Source organism: Trichomonas vaginalis, chromosome VI (genome assembly GCF_026262505.1).
Source record: "Trichomonas vaginalis G3 chromosome VI, whole genome shotgun sequence".
Taxonomy (NCBI): Eukaryota; Parabasalia; order Trichomonadida; family Trichomonadidae; genus Trichomonas; species Trichomonas vaginalis.
In genome coordinates, this window is record NC_067208.1 from 6659237 (window position 1) to 6678315 (window position 19079).

The 19079-nt window shown below is 33.6% G+C and overlaps 8 protein-coding genes and 4 pseudogenes across 12 annotated transcripts, besides 4 other annotated features; 7 read left to right on the forward strand and 5 right to left on the reverse strand.

The window, feature by feature from the left end:
- Positions 1-11038: part of a mobile genetic element that runs on past the window's edge.
- On the forward strand, positions 17-877 carry TVAGG3_0817780 (uncharacterized protein; the record flags this gene model as incomplete). The annotated part of the gene is made up of 1 exon (XM_051247885.1): positions 17-877. The coding sequence occupies one exon, from the start codon at positions 17-19 to the stop codon at positions 875-877; it is 861 nt and encodes a 286-aa protein (XP_051083360.1).
- Positions 1012-1362, forward strand: TVAGG3_0817790 (KilA, N-terminal/APSES-type HTH, DNA-binding family; the record flags this gene model as incomplete). Its single annotated transcript, XM_001323915.1, has 1 exon — positions 1012-1362. The coding sequence occupies one exon, from the start codon at positions 1012-1014 to the stop codon at positions 1360-1362; it is 351 nt and encodes a 116-aa protein (XP_001323950.1).
- Positions 2210-3142, forward strand: TVAGG3_0817800 (organellar and viral DNA polymerase type B; the record flags this gene model as incomplete). Its single annotated transcript, XM_001323914.1, has 1 exon — positions 2210-3142. The coding sequence occupies one exon, from the start codon at positions 2210-2212 to the stop codon at positions 3140-3142; it is 933 nt and encodes a 310-aa protein (XP_001323949.1).
- Positions 4146-4182: a mobile genetic element.
- Positions 4759-4796: a mobile genetic element.
- On the forward strand, positions 5359-5973 carry TVAGG3_0817830 (organellar and viral DNA polymerase type B; the record flags this gene model as incomplete). Its single annotated transcript, XM_051247886.1, has 1 exon — positions 5359-5973. The coding sequence occupies one exon, from the start codon at positions 5359-5361 to the stop codon at positions 5971-5973; it is 615 nt and encodes a 204-aa protein (XP_051083361.1).
- On the forward strand, positions 6061-6867 carry TVAGG3_0817840 (KilA, N-terminal/APSES-type HTH, DNA-binding family; the record flags this gene model as incomplete). Its single annotated transcript, XM_051247887.1, has 1 exon — positions 6061-6867. One exon carries the CDS (start codon positions 6061-6063, stop codon positions 6865-6867), a length of 807 nt encoding a protein of 268 aa, XP_051083362.1.
- TVAGG3_0817850 (protein of unknown function, DUF4106 family) lies at positions 7438-8313 on the reverse strand (the record flags this gene model as incomplete). The annotated part of the gene is made up of 1 exon (XM_051247888.1): positions 7438-8313. One exon carries the CDS (start codon positions 8311-8313, stop codon positions 7438-7440), a length of 876 nt encoding a protein of 291 aa, XP_051083363.1.
- TVAGG3_0817860 lies at positions 8350-8798 on the forward strand (annotated as a pseudogene). Its single transcript has one exon. A coding segment is annotated over exon 1 (449 nt).
- TVAGG3_0817870 lies at positions 9274-10370 on the reverse strand (annotated as a pseudogene). The gene has a single exon. A coding segment is annotated over exon 1 (1097 nt).
- A 2845-nt stretch (positions 11039-13883) lies between the features above and the next one.
- TVAGG3_0817880 lies at positions 13884-14304 on the reverse strand (annotated as a pseudogene). The gene has a single exon. A coding segment is annotated over exon 1 (421 nt).
- A 228-nt stretch (positions 14305-14532) lies between these two features.
- Positions 14533-15728, reverse strand: TVAGG3_0817890 (annotated as a pseudogene). Its single transcript has one exon. A coding segment is annotated over exon 1 (1196 nt).
- Positions 15729-15837: 109 nt separating this feature from the next.
- Positions 15838-19079: part of a mobile genetic element that runs on past the window's edge.
- On the reverse strand, positions 17247-18128 carry TVAGG3_0817910 (uncharacterized protein; the record flags this gene model as incomplete). The annotated part of the gene is made up of 1 exon (XM_051247889.1): positions 17247-18128. The coding sequence occupies one exon, from the start codon at positions 18126-18128 to the stop codon at positions 17247-17249; it is 882 nt and encodes a 293-aa protein (XP_051083364.1).
- TVAGG3_0817920 (protein of unknown function, DUF4106 family) lies at positions 18178-19032 on the forward strand (the record flags this gene model as incomplete). The annotated part of the gene is made up of 1 exon (XM_051247890.1): positions 18178-19032. One exon carries the CDS (start codon positions 18178-18180, stop codon positions 19030-19032), a length of 855 nt encoding a protein of 284 aa, XP_051083365.1.

Sequence of the window (19079 nt, forward strand, 5' to 3'; positions counted from 1 at the left end):
TTTTTACATATATTAAATGCTTCAGGTTGAAAAACAAAGAACAAAAGTAGCAGATACAAAACCGTTAGACTATATCTTTACAAATGCTGGTAGGACTATATCAGATGAAGAAATTTCATCCCGAGTATACAGGTTTGACTATCCAGTTCGTTGGCTTCAAAGTCCTTCAGATGCAAAGGCAATAGGATTTAGAAGAGTTTTGTTTTCAAATAGAACTAACGCGTTTATGTTCGCAGTATATTTTCATGGTCAGTATAAAGGTTCTGATGGTCTTATAGAAAAATTTGACGAAATGAGAATCTTTACAGTTCGTTCAGACGAAAGTCTTGAGAAAACTCTAAATGACTTTCAAACTCAAATAAACAAATACTATTGGGAATTTCAAGAAAAATACGACTCTTTACTAAACGGAACGTACTATCTGAAACTAGAATATGACAAGATGAACTCCACCGTTTCATTTCAAAAGATTGAAATTAACCCTCCAAGAGATACGGAGTTTTTATTTTGGGGAGTAGACAAACGTTCTTGGGCACAATTTCTTCGGTTACTAAACCAGAACGAACCATTACCACCAGATGGTCCATTTCAATTTATACTTCTACCAGCAGATTTGACAGTTTATAGAAACGTGTTTGACCCTCAAAATGTTATGTGTCATGCAAGTTTCAGTTCAAGCAACAATAGTTTTCTGTGTATTGGTAAGGACTTTTATGACTTTGCTTCTAAATTCTACGAACCACCTAGTAACAGTTTCTCTGACTTTCAAGTTTGGTTCACAACAAATGGTGTGCAGCATATTATTCCGTTGTACTATGACTTTTATCTCGAATTGTCTTTCATATACAACTACGGAAAAGTGCTGAAAAAGTATTGAAAAATAAAGTTTAGGTGAAGTGGTGCGATCTCACCTCTTTTTTCACCCGTTGAATTTTCATGAATTTTCCCGAAATAAAATAAAAAGTTGGTTTTTTTAAAAAAATATTTTTTATTTTTATTGTAAGAACTGAAATGACAGTCGAAGCAAAAACGTTCACGAACAAATCTAATGGCGAAACATTCACAAAAGGCACTTACAACGGTATTGAAGTCTTACGTAGAGACAAGGATGGTTATATAAATGCAACAAAGATGGCAAGAGAAGCAGGAAAGTTAAACCATTTAAACAGATTTCTCAATAGTGCTAAAATACAGGAAATTCTTGAGTTTTGGATGAACGAATACGGTGGAGCCAAAAGTGGCTCGACCTCAAAACAAGCATTTTATGAGCTTACTAAGGGTGTTATAAATGAATTCAAAGGTATTTACATACATCCTGACCTCGTTCATTTTGTTCCCGGACCAAAAATATATTTTAGGTGAAGTGGTGAGATCTCACCTCTTTTTTCACCTCTTTTCTCACCCGTTGAATTTTGTATAAAAAGCAACCGTCGACATTCCGGCGGTTGGTATATTCTTCACAAAATGCTTGTTTTGTCAAGACTTCTTCATCGTAAATGTTTTGTCAAACATGAACGTAAATGTTTTCGTTATGCCACTTTGTGCCGTCAGTCAGTCAGTCAATGAAATTTACACCAAAAATATAATTTAGGGTAGAAGGTTAGATCTAACCTGTTTTCTAACCTGTTTTCTAACCTCGTGAATTTTCATGAATTTCCTTAAGATAGAAAAAATAAAGTTAGTTTTATTTCATTTTTTTGTATTTTTTTGTATTTGACGAGAATGTCGGGTAGAAGGTTAGATCTAACCTGTTTTCTAACCTGTTTTCTCACCTGTTGAATTTTGTATAAAAAGCAACCGTCGACATTCCGGCGGTTGGTATATTCTTCACAAAATGCTTGTTTTGTCAAGACTTCTTCATCGTAAATGTTTTGTCAAACATGAACGTAAATGTTTTGTCAAGACTTCTTCATCGTAATGAGCGTAAAGGACCCAAAAATATAATTTAGGGTAGAAGGTTAGATCTAACCTGTTTTCTAACCTCTTTTCTACCCTCTTGAATTTTCATGACTTCTTCGTAAATGTTTTGTCAAGACTTCTTCGTAATGAGTGTAAAGGACCCAAAAATAATGTTTAGGGTAGAAGGTTAGATCTAACCTGTTTTCTAACCTCTTTTCTACCCTCTTGAATTTTCATGAATTTTCCCGAAATAAAAAATAAAGTTAGTTTTATTTTTTTATTTTTTTTTATTTTGTATGTAAGAACAGAAATGTCAGTCGAAGCAACAACAATTCAAACAACAGCACCAAACTCGTTAGTCATGAATCCAACATCTATGTTAGTAGAAATGAAAAGCTTCATTCCTTCTTCATATACTTTTGAAACAGAAATCCAGAAGATAAAGCAGGAACTTTTAACAAGTACTTTGGACTGTTGTGCGAAAGATGAACAAAATGAACAGTATCTTTACGACATGCAGGACATTATTGACCATTTACCCAAATTGCCTGAAATCCAACAACAAAAGCTTACTATTCCAGAATTCGATGAAATAGAAGTGAAACCAACTGACTCGGTAGAAATAAAGAAGTTCATACGTAAGGCTAACTATGAGTTTCTTGGATTTCATTGCAACCACAAAGTCATGGACAAAGATTGCGACATGGTATATAAGAACATCTCTGACATATATAAATCTGAAGAATTTAAGACCTACGACAACTTTGTTTCGTTAGTTGCTGAATGTGTATGGCAGATAAGAGATAAAGATAAAAGATGTAAAATATGGAACAAACAAATAAGACCAGCAGCTTTTGAGTTAAAGAAAACCATTGACGCCTTAGTCGTACTTGCAGGTAAGGTTTCAGAATATAACGCTAAAATGAACCCGCAATGTTCAAAATGTAAAGCAGCAATGAGGAGATATAACTACTCCGTCAAAGAGATAGAAAGAATGAGAAACGACTATGCAGATTTAAAGAAAGAAGCAGAAAAGCCAGCAGAAGATAAAATGGACATGTTAGAATTTCTGAACAAAAACTATCCAACTGCTGACGATTTCCTTCTATCTGACGTCAAGAAGAAATATAAAGAGACTTTCGGCATAGTTAAAACATTCGATATCCTCAGCGAAGAAATAGAAGCTACAAAACTGTTTAGAGTCTCACGAATTCATAACGTTTACCATGTGAAACGCTTATAAAATAACTGGGGTAGAAAAGAGGTTAGAAAACAGGTTAGATCTAACCTTCTACCCTAAATATATTTTTGCTGAAAAATGACCAAAATTCTGAGTAAAATAATTTTTAGGGCTTGTGTCAAACCGTTGAGTTTTCACAAAATTTAAAAAATAACGTTTACCATGTGAAACGCTTATAAAATAACTGGGGTAGAAAAGAGGTTAGAAAACAGGTTAGATCTAACCTTCTACCCTAAAATATATTTTTGCTGAAAAATGACCAAAATTCTGAGTAAAATAATTTTTAGGGCTTGTGTCAAACCGTTGAGTTTTCACAAAATTTAAAAAATAACGTTTACCATGTGAAACGCTTATAAAATAACTGGGGTAGAAAAGAGGTTAGAAAACAGGTTAGATCTAACCTTCTACCCTAAAATATATTTTTGCTGAAAAATGACCAAATTTCATGAGTTTTGTGTGTTTTAGACCATGTTAGAAAACAGGTGAGAAAAGAGGTTAGAAAACAGGTTAGATCTAACCTCTTCACCTAAACATTATTTTTGTCTGATTTACGCTCATTACGAAGAAGTTTTGACAAAACATGTACGAAGAAGTTTTGACAAAACATGTACGAAGAAGTCTTGACAAAACATTTACGATGAAATCATGAAAATTCACGAGGGTAGAAAACAGGTGAAAAAACAGGTGAGATCGCACCTCTTCACCTAAAATATATTTTTGCCGAGTAAAATGACCAAATTTCATTATATAACTGTTATTTTTTACGAAGAGAACTTTAACACTTCGTAAAAAAAATCCCTGAAATCGTGAAAAAATGACCAAATTTCATTATATAACTGTTATTTTTTACGAAGAGAACTTTAACACTTCGTAAAAAAAATCCCTGAAATCGTGAAAAAATGACCAAATTTCATTATATAACTGTATTTTTTGACGAAGAGAACTTTAACACTTCGTAAAAAAAATCCCTGAAATCGTGAAAAAATGACCAAATTTCATTATATTGTAATAAACAGAAATTCATCAAAAGTGACAGCTCTCAATTTTTTGACATTTGTAAATTCTAAATTGAATGAGAAAAATGAAATAATACTAAGCATAATACAATATTCTAGATTTAATTATAATTAGGAAAAAGTTAGTTTTGAGAGTACTTTTCATAGGCATATAGAATGAAATCTTCTGAAAAATATATCACATAAACTCATATTATTTTCTAATATATAACTATTTTATATAAAAATCAAATTCAATGATCTTAAAAGCGAAGGATAAACCTCAAAATTTACGAATATAATGAGTGGGAATAGGCGTAAAGCAAAAATTGATATTTCATATGGTTTTATGATAGATAAGCATTATATTCCCACTCATTATATTCGTAAATTTTGAGGTTTATCATTCGCTTTTAAGATCATTGAATTTGATTTTTATATAAAATAGTTATATATTAGAAAATAATATGAGTTTATGTGATATTATTTTTCAGAAGATTTTGTGTTCTTCTTCAAAATTTTATTTTTTTATTAAAAAGAATCTTTACAAAATATACATTTACTTTAATTAATATTTAAAAACGTGCTCTATCAAAAGTTCCAAAAATTCAATATTTTAGCTTTTCTGAGGTGTCACTTTTGATGAATTTCTGTTTACAACAATATAACTGTATTTTTTGACGAAGAGAACTTTAACACTTCGTAAAAAAAATCCCTGAAATCGTGAAAAAATGACCAAATTTCATTATATAACTGTTATTTTTTACGAAGAGAACTTTAACACTCGTAAAAAAGATCCCTGAAATCGTGAAAAAATGACCAAATTTCATTATATAACTGTATTTTTTACGAAGAGAACTTTAACACTTCGTAAAAAAAATCCCTGAAATCGTGAAAAAATGACCAAATTTCATTATATAACTGTTATTTTTTACGAAGAGAACTTTAACACTTCGTAAAAAAAATCCCTGAAATCGTGAAAAAATGACCAAATTTCATTATATAACTGTTATTTTTTACCAAGTGAACTTTAACACTTCGTCAAAAAAATCCCTGAAATCGTGAAAAAATGACCAAATTTCATTATATAACTGTTATTTTTTACGAAGAGAACTTTAACACTTCGTAAAAAAAATCCCTGAAATCATATCTTTTATACAAAATAAAAAAATAACGTTAGTTTTATTTTTTTTTATTTTTTTATTTTGTATGTAAGAACAGAAAATGACAAACACTGAGTTTGAAACAGTTAGAAAGATAGACAATGACACCAAAGTGGTTAGAATTGGTGATTTAAACGTAAGATACTCAAAGAAATACAAGAAATATTCTTTGTCAGACATTCTAACACTATCTGGAAAGAAAACATCCCACGACTGGGTTAAAAATGCTTCTACTCAGAATATTTTGACAAGAAATCCTGAGCTTATGATATCGGTAGCATTTCATGGAACTACAGCATATCTTATAGACAAAAGTCTTATACCAATAGTTTTGTTATGGTTAGACCCAGTTGTTGGATATAACTTCATAACATATGGTTCATTCGATACGGAACGTTGCAGTGAAGGCTTACTTTACATCGTTCAGAAACCGAAGGACTTCAATACAAAGAGATATAAGATAGGAAGAACATATAATATAACTCAAAGATATGACAGTACAGTCAATAGAGTCAAGGTTGTGTTTGTTAACGATATGAGAGCTGCAGAAACAGAACTACTTGAAAAGTTTGAGAAAATGTATGGTGCTCCCACGAAAGGTAAAGAAACGTTTGAAGTAGATGAGATAGATAGTGCTATAAAATTATTTGACGAAGTTGCTGAAAAATACATGTAAAGCGTTTATTTTTGGTCTTTTGTGAAAGTCAGAAAATAACGCTAATTTTTTATAAAATATTTTTTTATTTTGTATGTAAAGACAGATATGTCAACAACCGAGAACACAACAACTGCTATCGTTCATGAAGACATAAATGAAGAATATGAGTACATACAGTATAACAAACAGTTACGTCTCATTCGTTCGGTCAAAGACGATATGTACCAAATGCAAAGTATTTTGAATGCTCTTCGTTCTACAAAGCAAGCACATCATTGGTTTGAAAACCAAAGCACACAAGAACTTTTAGAAGAATTTCCTCATATGTTTGCGACCCGAGGAAAACCGCGGGTCGAGATTCCGTATGAAAATCGTGAAAAATTGCCAAATGGTTTGAGAGGCTGGTATGTACATAGACTTCTTGTAAATGCTGTTGCAATGTGGGCTTCACCTCGTTATGCTTGTTATATTTTCATGATGTTAGATGAAATTCATAGACAAGAACGTGAAGAGCTAGAGAACAAGCTTGAAGCAAAAGACAAAAACATACAGAAAAGAATACCACGTTCGGTACCAAAAGGAAAGGAAAAGAACTATAAGTATATGATTTATACTGAAGAGATGGAAAATGAAGAAGACAGAGATATGGTTATGTTGCATTTAGTCAGAAGAAACAACAAAAGCTTTTACGACCTTGCTAAGATTTACAAATCTGACAGAAATTGGTTCTATCGCGAAAACTTACCGATTTCAATGACACCAAATGAAGATGTGAAACAAATAGTTCAAGATACGTTACCTCAAACACACTATGATATTAAAGGTTGTACAATACTTACATTCAAAGAAGATTTGCCGCTACTGAAAGAAAAAATAACAGAGTATTTTGACAACTTCAAAGAGGAAGAGTAAATGAACCATTTATTTTTGGTCTTGACTTCAGATGGCTCAGGTAGCTCTATAAGGTAAATTGTCTTGTCAAATCCTTCTGGCATTCCGAGTCCTTCCTTCTGGCATTCCAAGTCCTTCCTTCCGACAGGAAAAGTTTTTCTTTCCGACAGGAAAAGTCCTTCCTTCCGACAGGAAAAGTTTTTCTTTCCGACAGGAAAAGTCCTTCCTTCCGACAGGAAAAGTTTTTCTTTCCGACAGGAAAAGTTTTTCTTTCCAACAGGAAAAATTTTTCCTTCCAACAGGAAAAATTTTTCCAGTTGTCCGTCCGTAAACCATTCAAATTTTCGAAAATTGAGAACTTTTTGGTCGAACTTCAGGAAAAATTTTTCCTTCCGACAGGAAAAAATTTTCCTTCCAACAGGAAAAAATTTTCCTTCCGACAGGAAAAGTCCTTCCTTCCGACAGGAAAAGTCCTTCCTTCCGACAGGACACAAACGGATGAGTGACGTTCCTCTTCCCGAATGTCTTCCAAAGCCAGAAGAACCGAAAGCTGCAGAACCACAACAGACTAAGACTAAACACTTACATTTTTTACGCTTGACTTTTTACAATTTGAACTTTGTTTGCGTAGATATGAATTCTGAAAGAAGTATGAGGGTCTTGTATGACTTTGTACTTCTCCCATAGTTCATATCTGTCAAACTTACCTGCCATGGACTCTTTCATAAGTTCCATGAAATCGTCTTCGGACAATCCGGGGAAAAGTACAATGTCAGTAAGTATTCTCTTTACATCCTTACTTAAACTCTTTGCTGTCTGTACACAAATGACAACTGAGATGTTAAAGTGTCTGAGCTTCTTAAGAATTCGACACATATCTTGTTCTCTATTCTTTAACAAAGGATGAGATGCAAAGTCATCTAAGATAAGAAGACATCTGTGAGGGTAAGTCTTCCAATCGTAAGATTGCAATTTCTTCGAAATGTATTCTATCTCTTTCTGTTTGTTTCTGAAGTGTTTCTTCTCTAATATTCTCTGCATTTCCTCATTTGGGTCTTTAAACTTAGAATTTATATACTCATTTATAGCATTGTACTTCAAAACTCTTCTTTGGTACTTCTTTATCCAATCTAACAACTCAGAGTCTTTTATACATACTAACTTAGACTTCTTTATAATATCTTTGAACGAATTTACGGTTTGGTCAAATTGACCAGAAGTACTACAAATGACAACTAACTCATAGAATGGGTTCTTCTCATCTAGTTCTTGTTGTTGTGCAGCCATTTTAAGATAAGTGAAAGTCTTACCCGACCCAGGTGGTGCAATTAGACCTGTTATACCATTCTGAGCAAATAAGAACTTGTCATGTATGGGTTTTATCTGAGCATTTTCTAACTTCCTCTTGTTCTTGTTTAAAACATTCTCAAATTTTTTGTCAATGTCAGCAAACTTTTTTTCTAACATATTTTTAGAAAAATTAAAATTTTTATCTTTTTGAAAATGTCTAGCGATTTCGCCATCTATATTCGAGACAAGCTTTTCGACAGCAAAACATCTGTCGACCATAAAATCTTACATAGTGTAACAAAGAAAGGTGAATTTGTTCTAAAGTTCTGTTTCTGGGAATATGACAAGAACCATAAAACATTAAGCAGAGAAGTCTTAAAATTTGTCAATGACAGACTTGTTGACAGAGATGACGCCTCTTGGAAAGATGAAGTCCAACAAAACTTCTTAGAATGCAAAGAAGACACATGCACTGTTCTTGAAGATGAAATAGAAAACAGAATAGAAGAGCTATTAAAGGACAAAGAACTTTTACAAAAATATGGTTCTGAGAAGTTTAACATAACTCCACCAGAAAGAAGAAGAGAGAAAAGAAAGAAAAGAAAGTAGAAGAAGAGAAGAAAGAACCTGAACCAGTTCCAGAGAAGGGGAGATATGACATGTAAAAATTAAATTTTATTTTTAGAACATTCTGGGTCAATGTCAATGTTCTCTTCCTCTTTAGGAGTAAACACTGCTTAGACTCTAAAATCTTTTTACCCAATTTACCTTGAACTTCTACAACTTTAGACTCATAATATTCATAGTCGTCTGCTTTCTTTGGTTCATAAGGTATAACAAGTTTGTATTGCTTTGCCTTCTTTAAGGTTTTGAAAACCTTCTGTCAAAACTTTCTTTGACTGTTAACAAACCTTCTATGTCTAAGTCTTCAAATTTCGCACCATTTTTAGTCACAATAGCAAACTTAACTGGTTCGATTTCCAAACTTTGCTGAATGAAGACTTTTCAAAATGGTAGAAGTAAACATTCAATATGTGAATGGTCTAGTTCTTCTTTAAGTCCTGACATGTACTTGTTTACTGAGATGAATTTCGTCATCTTTTCTATCGGATAAAAAAATATTTTTTTTTTAAAATTTTACTCAGAAAAATTTTTCTTTGTATATACACCATTCTGTACGTCTAAAAGACTTTTGACATTTGCCAAGAATGTTCGTTTAGACGCTGTCATATAACCATATTCTTGACAATACTGTTTATACGAATCGTACAATGACCTTTCATCTAATGACACAAAGTCAGTTTCATCTATGAACAGTTCATATACACTCTTGTTTGCTTCTAACAATGTTTGTCTCTCTTCGGTATGTGGAATTTGTCTTGGATTGAACTTAGAAATATCTAATGTCATGAAATATGAGAACAAGTGGTTGTAAAAGTCAGATGTCAAAGTTTCTGCTAAGTCGTCAAAATATTCTGTATCTTGCATATGAGCTTCTGACGTTCTGAAACTACATATCTTCTGTCAGAACTTTCTAACTTCATCGGAACAGCATTGTTTGAAACCATAATGAAGTTTGCAACATTTTCACAAACTCTTTGGTCTTTATATTTTCTTTCAACAACTCCAACTTTGTCTGTTATAAGACTCTTCAAAGCATCTGAGTTCAAAACTTTTGTTGTATCTATACTTTGAAGTTCGTTACATACTATAAGTTCATATTCTCTATTGAAGAGTTAAATTTACCGCAGATGTTTTCTAAGTTTGTCATATTAGGGTTCGAATAGCCCTCTAACAGTTTGCATAAGATATCTGTAAAGAATGTGTTCTTACCTGTTCCTTGTTTTCCAATTATAATGAGAGCAGTTTCATTTTTAGCACTTGGATGTTGTAAGATGTTTGCAAACCAACATAAGATATACTCATAGACTCTTTCGTTTCCATTGCATATAATTTCTTTGACATGGTCTAACCAAGCTTCTATAACATTTTCTTTCCATTCTACTTGTTCATATTTATATTCCAGTGAAGATAGAATAGAAGTTTGGAGATGGTGTATAGAACTTTATACCACGAACTGAAAAATCTTCTAACTTTGACAATAAGATATCCCAAGCATCTAACATCTTCATGCCAACTTGTACAACTTTTATTTTCTTAAGTTTCTGTTTACATTCTTGTTCTGAAACTATTGTCGCTTTAGGTTTGTTAAAGACTACATCCCATTCTTTCATAACATAACATTCTGGGGCAGAGTCGACATAAATGACTAAACGTTTCAAATTCTCGACTGCTTTGTTATAGTCTCGAAATGGACACATATTTCTGAATGTTTGGAAGTCATAAAAATCTGAAACATCTATTCTGTACATTTTTATAAAAATAAAAAAAATATTTTTTTTTATTCTTGAGCTATTTGTTGCATTTGTTGTTCTTGAGCTATTTGTTGTTGAAGTTGTTCTTGTAATACAATACTTTCACCAGTTGCATCTTCCAATTCGAAACTTTCTGCCGTCATTGACAAATACATAGGACATAAAAGTTTTACAGGAACAAAGTTTGCGTCAACTAATGTCAACGTTATACTTGCCAAAGTGTTTGAGTTCACTAAGGTTGAAAACTCTGCATTCGAATGAACAATAGGCAAACCAGCAGAGAAAGTGTTATTTATACGCATGAGTATCTTTTGGTCATAGTAGTTTCTGTCGACATTCGAATAGCACTTTGAACCTAAGTTTGAAACAATATATAAAATAGGTGTACTTAAAGTCAATGGAATAGACATTCCTTGTATGACACCTTTTCCTGTTATAGGAAACTGTTGGTAGTAAAAACCAGATATAAGTTTTGTATTATAGCTCATATCGTTTAGAGTAAACTCAGTCGGACATCCAAAACATAATGAAACCTGTTAGTTGCAGCACATGTTACACTCGTCCTTAAAGTATTAAATAAGTCAACAAAACCTGTTGGTGGTATATCTGAGTAAGTATCTTCAAAGGAGTATTTTTACCATTCACAACAATAAAATCTTCTGGTGTCAAAAGAGCAAAAACAGGCTTTAGTCGTCATTGTGTTTAAGGTTAGTTTACAATATCGTCCTTGAGGACTTTGTAAGTTTGTTGTTATAGAATTATATGACTCAGGGTTTTTAGTCGTAATAGTATAAACCACTATGTCTTCTGCCATTTACTTAGCAAATAAATTTTAATGAAATGTTGTGGTCGTCAAATATTTTATGACGTCTGGGAACTATACTTTAAGTTCAACGTTTCACTCCTTTCATAACGTATATCTTGTCAATGACATTATATGAAACACCACAGCAACTAACGTCGGGTTCTATTTCTTTGATGTTTATATCGTCTGCCTCTGTCAAAAGTTTCAATAGTTCTTTTCAAAACTTCATGAGGTGCAATGACATATGAGTTCACTTTTACAGGGTTGTGTTCGACCAAGTTTAACATTATACCTAAAGCTTGACAAATCTTCTCCTGAGTTTGAAGTTTGTCTTTCAGTTGTTGGTAGTCGTTTCGAATATCTGCAACAGAACTTAAGTCTCTGCTAACTTCAGGGTATGTTGGTTGTTCTTTTACAGGAACTATTGTTATACCATCTTCGTCTTCGTATGGTTTCCCCACTTCAAATCTCTTTCTTTGACATTGACAACAACACTTTGACTGTTTGTTTGAGTTGGTGAATTTAACTTCACATCTGCCACCGCCATTAAACCTTTTTGAAACACTTACGCTTCTATTTTCGGAAATGACATTTTACTTAGAATAAAAAGATGGACGTATTCGAGTATCTCTTCGAATTGAAGCAGAACAAAGTTTACACACACAAACAATACAAATACATTGACAGAATAGTTCTTTTATACAAACAAATGGAAAATGTTATAGAATAGCAGTCTTTGCTGAACCAAAATATTTTCATAAAGCAAAGAAAAGTTGGTATAACTGAAATGGTGAAAGTTCTTGAAGCAGACAAAAATATAACTTCAAAACTTACAGATATTTCTAAAGGAAAGTTTATAATACAATATTATGTCAAAACTGGCGTACTGTCAATATTGACGGAGAGAAGTCAGTTCAAGAACAACTACTGACCTGCTGCCAAAATCTGCTCGATGGAAGCTGTCGTTATGCCAATCTGAGGAGCCCCAGCAGGTTTCATCGAACGAATCTTCAAAAGAGCATCTTCGTGAAAAGTGCTATTGGTTTTGTTAAACTTCTTTGCTCTCAGTTCATATGGACCGTCTCTGTCACCAGTATATTGTATTTGTACAGTACCAACAGTTGAAATACCACCCATAAAGTCTTCTGAGTCAGCAAATGGAATGCCAAGCCAAAAGTTTGAACGGTCTCCATTTGTATATTGAGTTTTTTGACCTCCTGTATGAGTCCATACTTTCACATTATGGCATAATAGAACTTTGCATTTCAGGGTTAATGGTTGTTGTGAAGTTGTTGTTAAAGTTCATAGCATCTAATGTCAAGTTGTATGACCTCATATCCTCAACTGTAGAATATTCTTCTCTTGGATAATATTTGCCATCTATGTTTATATGATATTTAATACCGGGGTTGTAGAAACAAGAATAGTCATTTATAGTTCGTCTGAACAGTACAAACATAGTATCTGCATGTTTCATTGCAGTTGTTAAAGCAATATCTGTTCTTGCACCTGCGGTTCCTGGATTTTGGTTTCCAACTTCACCTGCAAAGTCTTTGACAGATATTTGGTGTATAGGGAACATAAGTGGAACTGCAATATATTTGGCAGCTAAAGCATTTGAAATATCTGGGTCCAACATATAGACTGCAAGTCTGCTTTCTATTCTCTTGCATTCAAACTGTTTGCATGTGAACTTAACTGGGCCCAAGCAGTTCCAGCAGCATTGAAATAATACTTTACTTCAGTGTTGAGGTTTGAGAAACCAAAGTCTAAGTCAACTTTGTCTTTGCAAAAATTCGGCGAATGACGTTTGATTTGCTCCCTTTACGTCTGTAAGAGTGAAATGGGTCTTGCGTTGGTGCAATGACTAAGTTATTTTTGCTTGGAGTAAGTTCAATAGAAATTTTTCCTGCCCAGTTTGGCCAAGTATCTTAAAAACCTGAAGATGAGGAAAGATGACAAAGGAACTCTAAGTTTCAGTTTTACTTTAGTGACAGCATTTCCATCTGAACCAGAAAGGTTAACATAAACTCCTGGAACGTTAGGGTCAAGTCTTCTTATTTTCTCAATGGTTGCGTACTGGTCTGTTTGTTTCTCTAGCTTGTGGTTGTACTGAGTTTCTTAAAGCGAACCATTCATAGTTTGCCCATTACTGTTTGAACTAAGTCAGAGTTAGAATATATCTTATATCCCATGAAAACTTCTGCATATTGGTATCGACATAGAAAATTCCATTGCAACCTTTCTTACCTCTCAAGTCAGCAGAAGGTTTTATTTCAATGTCTTGTTCCACGTATAAGAATTGAGTTGTCAATAGAAATTATATGAAACCTGTCGCAAGCAAATATCTACTGTTGTTGAAGAACCTTCTCCAAACTCACCTACGTTTCCATAAGAAACAGCAGTTGTATATTCGTAAGTTCCAGGAACTATTTCTGACCTTCTAATGGCATTGTCGCATTCGTTATACCATTCGGAAACGTTTCCATTCATGGCATCCAAAACTGTTGGCGTTATATTCTGAGCGGCGTACATTTCATATGGGTAAAAATATAGAATAGTTGGATTTATTTGTCATAATAGAACCCACGTGGACCAAGCTTTACTTCTTCCTGACTGAGTTTTTAACTCTTCTTTTTCCTTCATTGCCACTACTTTCACTATGTTCTTCACTACTTTCACTTTGTTCTACTCTTCTCTTCTTCTTTGGTAACTTGCCTCTGCTTCAAGTTGTTGCATCTTTGCCTCATGTTCACCTAGTATGTTGTAAATTTCCCATGTCCTTTTTGCCTTTGGCTCTGGTCGCCCATCTCAGGTAACCTATATCCTAGAAAGAGTTTGTCATAGTTTGTATTTGAGTCTTCGCGTATTGTTTGCATGACTCTTTCCTGAGTTTCCGGTTCAAGCTCTTCAAACAGAGCTTGTCCATATGGAATAAGCTCGTTTCCAAATATATGTTTTTGTAGCCATTCTGGTTTTCTTTCATGTTACCAATTATATCTTTTGTGAATGGGAAAGCTTTTACCCAATCTTTCAGTCTTGCGTCATTTATTTCTGTAGTTGGTTTTATTTGTCAAGGAACATGTTTTTCAATACTAACATTTCATTTGGTACTGTCCATTTGAGTTTTCTTAAATATTCATCCCTTCTCAGTTCATTGTCTGCAAAGTAAGTTTTTATGACATTTTGTAAACTTTCGTTTGCAAGGTCATGTACAATAGGTTCTCTTCCTTCTCTCTCCCTAACTTTCTTCTAAACTCTTCACCAAATATACCATCTTTATGGTTCTGTGTAGTTCTTTGAGATAAATGTTCTAGAACGTCAGGTGTTATATTTCCATCAGCCATGTTTCATTTCATACTGGTCCAAAATATCTGCATCTTTCATATCTTTCAATGGCATTAAAGCCGCGCTGAAAATACCAGCTATATCTGGTTCACCATTCACTTCCATTGCGTCTACAACTTCTTGGAATTGTGGTTGTAAGTTTATGAACCACCTATCCGGTTAGCTTTATGACCCCATCTCATTGTAGTTCCATAGTCTGCAGAAACAAAAGTAGGTTTGTTTCCATATTGGTTAGGTTCTGAATGAACTTTAAACAATGTTTCATTTCTATATGTTTTGTTGAAATTTAACCTTTTATTTTCACCGAGTTCAGCCAAAGATTGAACGTTATATGGTCGTAAGTAAAAAGGGCTATTGTATTTGCGTACATTTTCTTTCAGTACTTCCATTCTATGCTGAATATTTCATCTGGTGTTGGAGTCTTTTGTATGTCGGCAAACATTTTTCGATATTCTTCTACTATGTCAGCCGAATTTTTTTTAGACTCTTGGAAAGATTCCATATTCACCTCATACTCTTGTTGAGGGTCAAGATTTTTCGGCTGTTCCAAATCTTCATCTAGTTCTGTGAAGTTAGTTTCCAAAGGAGGGACTTGTTCGTTTCCTTCAGGCTCTTCTAGCTGTTGTTGCTGAACTATTTCTTCCATGTCTGGTTGTATCTGAACTTCTTCCTGTGGAGTTTCTTGTACCTCATCTGCTGGCATTTCATATATTCCGAGACCGTTTTCAACAAGTTCCCTATTTAAGTCATCCGCATTCATAAGCCTTTGTTCTTTCGTTCCGTCTCTATTTTTTACGCGTTTCATGAAGATAGTTGAATCATCATTTATCTCTGACACCAAATATCTCGGAGTAAATTCGTTCATGTCATTTGGATGATATGCTATTAAATCATCCCTTAGCGAGCTTGTATTTTCCAGGTTTGAAATTATATCCCATTTGGTGCTGAACCATAAAGCTAAATAGGTTCGGGTCAGTATTTCCTTCCTTGAACTTTCTAATAGCTTCTTTATATCTGTCACTAAAGTCAAGAGTATCTGGGTAACCATAGTCTTCTTTAAGCATTTTTAAGAATTCTTGGTTTCCTTGTTCTCTACTTCTTTTATGTCCTTGCTCTGTTTGTGGTTGTTGTTGCTGTGCTGGTTGTGGAGGTGGTTGTTGTGCAGGGTTTTGAAGTTAGTATGGTTATGTTGGGTACTGAGGCACTGCGTTCTACCTTACCCAATACTTGTGAATTTGACACTTTACAAAACCGTTAACGTATATTTTACAACACAAACGACAACATTAACTTAACCTTAAATATTTACAAAGCCGCCAACCACTTCACCTCACTAATGTTTTCACAAACGACTTCACTACTGTAAAAATAAACGTTCTCACTATCGTTCTCACTAACGACTTCACTAATGTTCTCATAAATTTTCCTCAATATCTTCATCATCAGTGTTAACCCTATTGTAGTCATACTTGAAGCCATAAACTTTCTCTAACTTCTTAACGTACAATTTACATAACTTACCTTCGTCATCGTATGGTTTAATGATATAACTATTTCTATCTTTATACACAGTCAATGAAAAGTCAACTGGTCTCGGATGTATTTGAAAGAACATGTTATGCTCAGGAAGGAAGAATAAATGTTTAAATGTATGTTTGTTATATGTTTTGATTTGTTTGAGTTGCTTTTGTTCTGTCATTTACATCCAAATAAAAATTTTCAGTAAAATAAAAAATAAACTTAAAATTAATGATATCACCACCCTCACACGTATGAAAACATAGCACAAAAATAATGTTTATGTTAGAATGTTAGATCTAACACGTTTTCTAACCTCTTTTCTAACCATGTTGAATTCATTGCTTTATAACTCTCTTCCTTGGTTTCTTTTTAGTTGCTTTCTTCACGTCTGTCTCCAGCTTAACTGTCTTTCTTCTTCGTCCGTAATGATACCAGTTACTTCCACCAGTCAATGGGTCAAATGGTCTTTCGTAAGGGTTTCCATACATTCCATAGGGACCATACGGAAGAACTACTGGTGGAGAAGAAACATTTTCTTTAGTTCCATCGACTCTATTTAAATGCATTGTTTCACCTTTCATCTGGTCATTAAAGTCTTTTGCATGTTTTGCAAACTCATCGTCCTTTCCTAAAGCATTTTCTGACTCAGTTGCAACCAAATTGGATGCTTTATTTATGAGCCCTATTTTATTTAATCTTAACTTCTTTGCAACCCAGCCTCCAATCTTTCCTTTATTTGCATCTAATGTCTTCGAAACTCTTCCTCCACTCATTTTATTTACTGCGTCATAAGCCCCAAGTGCTTTTGCTCCAAATGCTAATGCTTTTGTTCCCATTGCGCCTAAAGCTGCCCAAGCTACCATTTACACCATATTAAAATCATCTCTCTTCAATATTATCTCATAAAAGTTCTCTTTACTGGAGAAAGTCAATGAAACATAAACATTCTCATTCATAAACTTCTTTCTTATCTCATCTATACGCTTCAAAATGTCTGAACAATTGCTAACATCTTCTACAACAGTTATTTCATCATGAATGACCTTTAAAAACAAGCTCATTTAATATGCTATTAAAATCATCTCAATAATGAGTCCATCCTTTCCGTCTTTAGGTAGCACAACATCTTTCATTGAAGAAGGTTCGACAAGTCTTATATTAAACTTACTGACAAAGTTTGTTATACTATAATGCTTCGGCGGCGAATACATGTAGTTTGAAAGACATAATAAAGATTCTTCAGCAAATTCACTTATACTGGATTTTATAACAATGTTCTCACGAGACCAAACGCCACCAATTGACAATCTTGTAAGCAATCCTGCTGAACCTTCAACTGTAAACGTCGATGGTAAGATTCCACGAAGGTCATCTATTGACATCTTTGAGTCACTGAATTTAAATATTTTCTTAAAGCAATCGTCATTATCTAACCATGCAATAGCTTTGAAGTTTTCATTCGAATATACATCTGCTTCATTAAATGTAAATCCTGACTTCTTTGCAGAGATGACTTTAAAATCTATTGAGTTTGTTTCAAAATTATATGCTATGGTAACTTCTGAAGGTAATGGATGCCCTTCCGCAGTCAGTTGTTCTCTCACTACCGTTTGAAGCTTTGTATTAAAAACTTTCATGTCATCTCCTGTGTCTAGGTTCACATACACAGCAATAGGAAAACTATCTTGCTTCTTTGTCTCATCATTATATCTCAAAACATTAAAGTTCTTCAATAATATTGTCCTTCCTGCTGGAATACTTCGAACCTGTCTGATTTCAATAGCTTTCTCACCTCCTACATACTCTACCCAGTGTCTTGGATATTCATAAGTATACTGACTTTCTTGAATTTTGGTTGGTTTCATCATAACATGTTCATAGTATATCTTTATACTCTTGTCAGTTAGACTCGGTGCTATGTTCTGAATATTTCTGACTTGCATTTTTAATGGAGATAAAATGAAGCATTTAATACATGACGTAGATGAAGACATGAATGAAACTACAGACAAACTTAACTCTTCTCTTATTCTTCCTTTCAGCAAAGATTATGAATTCTGTTCAAATGGTGTGTATTTCTATTGTGGAAAGATGGGTTCAGGTAAGACATTTAATTTAATTCGTCATATACTCATAACAGAGCGTTTAGGAAACGACTCTTACTATGACCAAATCATTATATCAGCAACTTCAGACTCTATGGATTCAACAGCGAAAACATTCATGAGTAAAGTTCAAGCATCTGTCGTTAAAGTTCCAGACAGTGAACTCATTGAATTTCTTCAACGTTACATTCGACGTAAGAGAAAATATTATGCCATCGTTGAATTTATACAGTCAGGAATGCAAAAGACTTCAGAGGAGATGGAAAGAATTATTGACAAACACCACTTACGTCAGTACTCAGGAGTTTACGATATGAAACGACTGACAAACTACATTCTATCAAAACTTTCAAAATACCCCTTCAAAAAGTATCCTTCAAACACTCTGCTCGTTTGTGACGACTTCGCCGGAAAAGGTTTAGTGTCAAAGCCTGACTCACCATTAGCTAACATCATTACTAAAGTCAGACATTACCATTTAACTGTAGCAATACTTATGCAAACATGGCGTTTCCTTGCTTTAAACATAAAACGTCTCATAACTGACTTCGTTATCTTTCAAGGTTTCTCACGTTATGATATTGAACTCATTTGGAAACAGTCAGGTATAACATTACCTTTTGAAGAAATTTGGGAAGCATATAAGTCTCTCATCTCTCCTCGTTCATACCTTGAGATTCATATCATGACTAATACCATTAAAGTCAAAAATATTCCATGGGAACGACCAACATTGTTTTAAAGTTTAACCTTCAACTGACTGATGGTAAACAAATTCCATGCATCTCT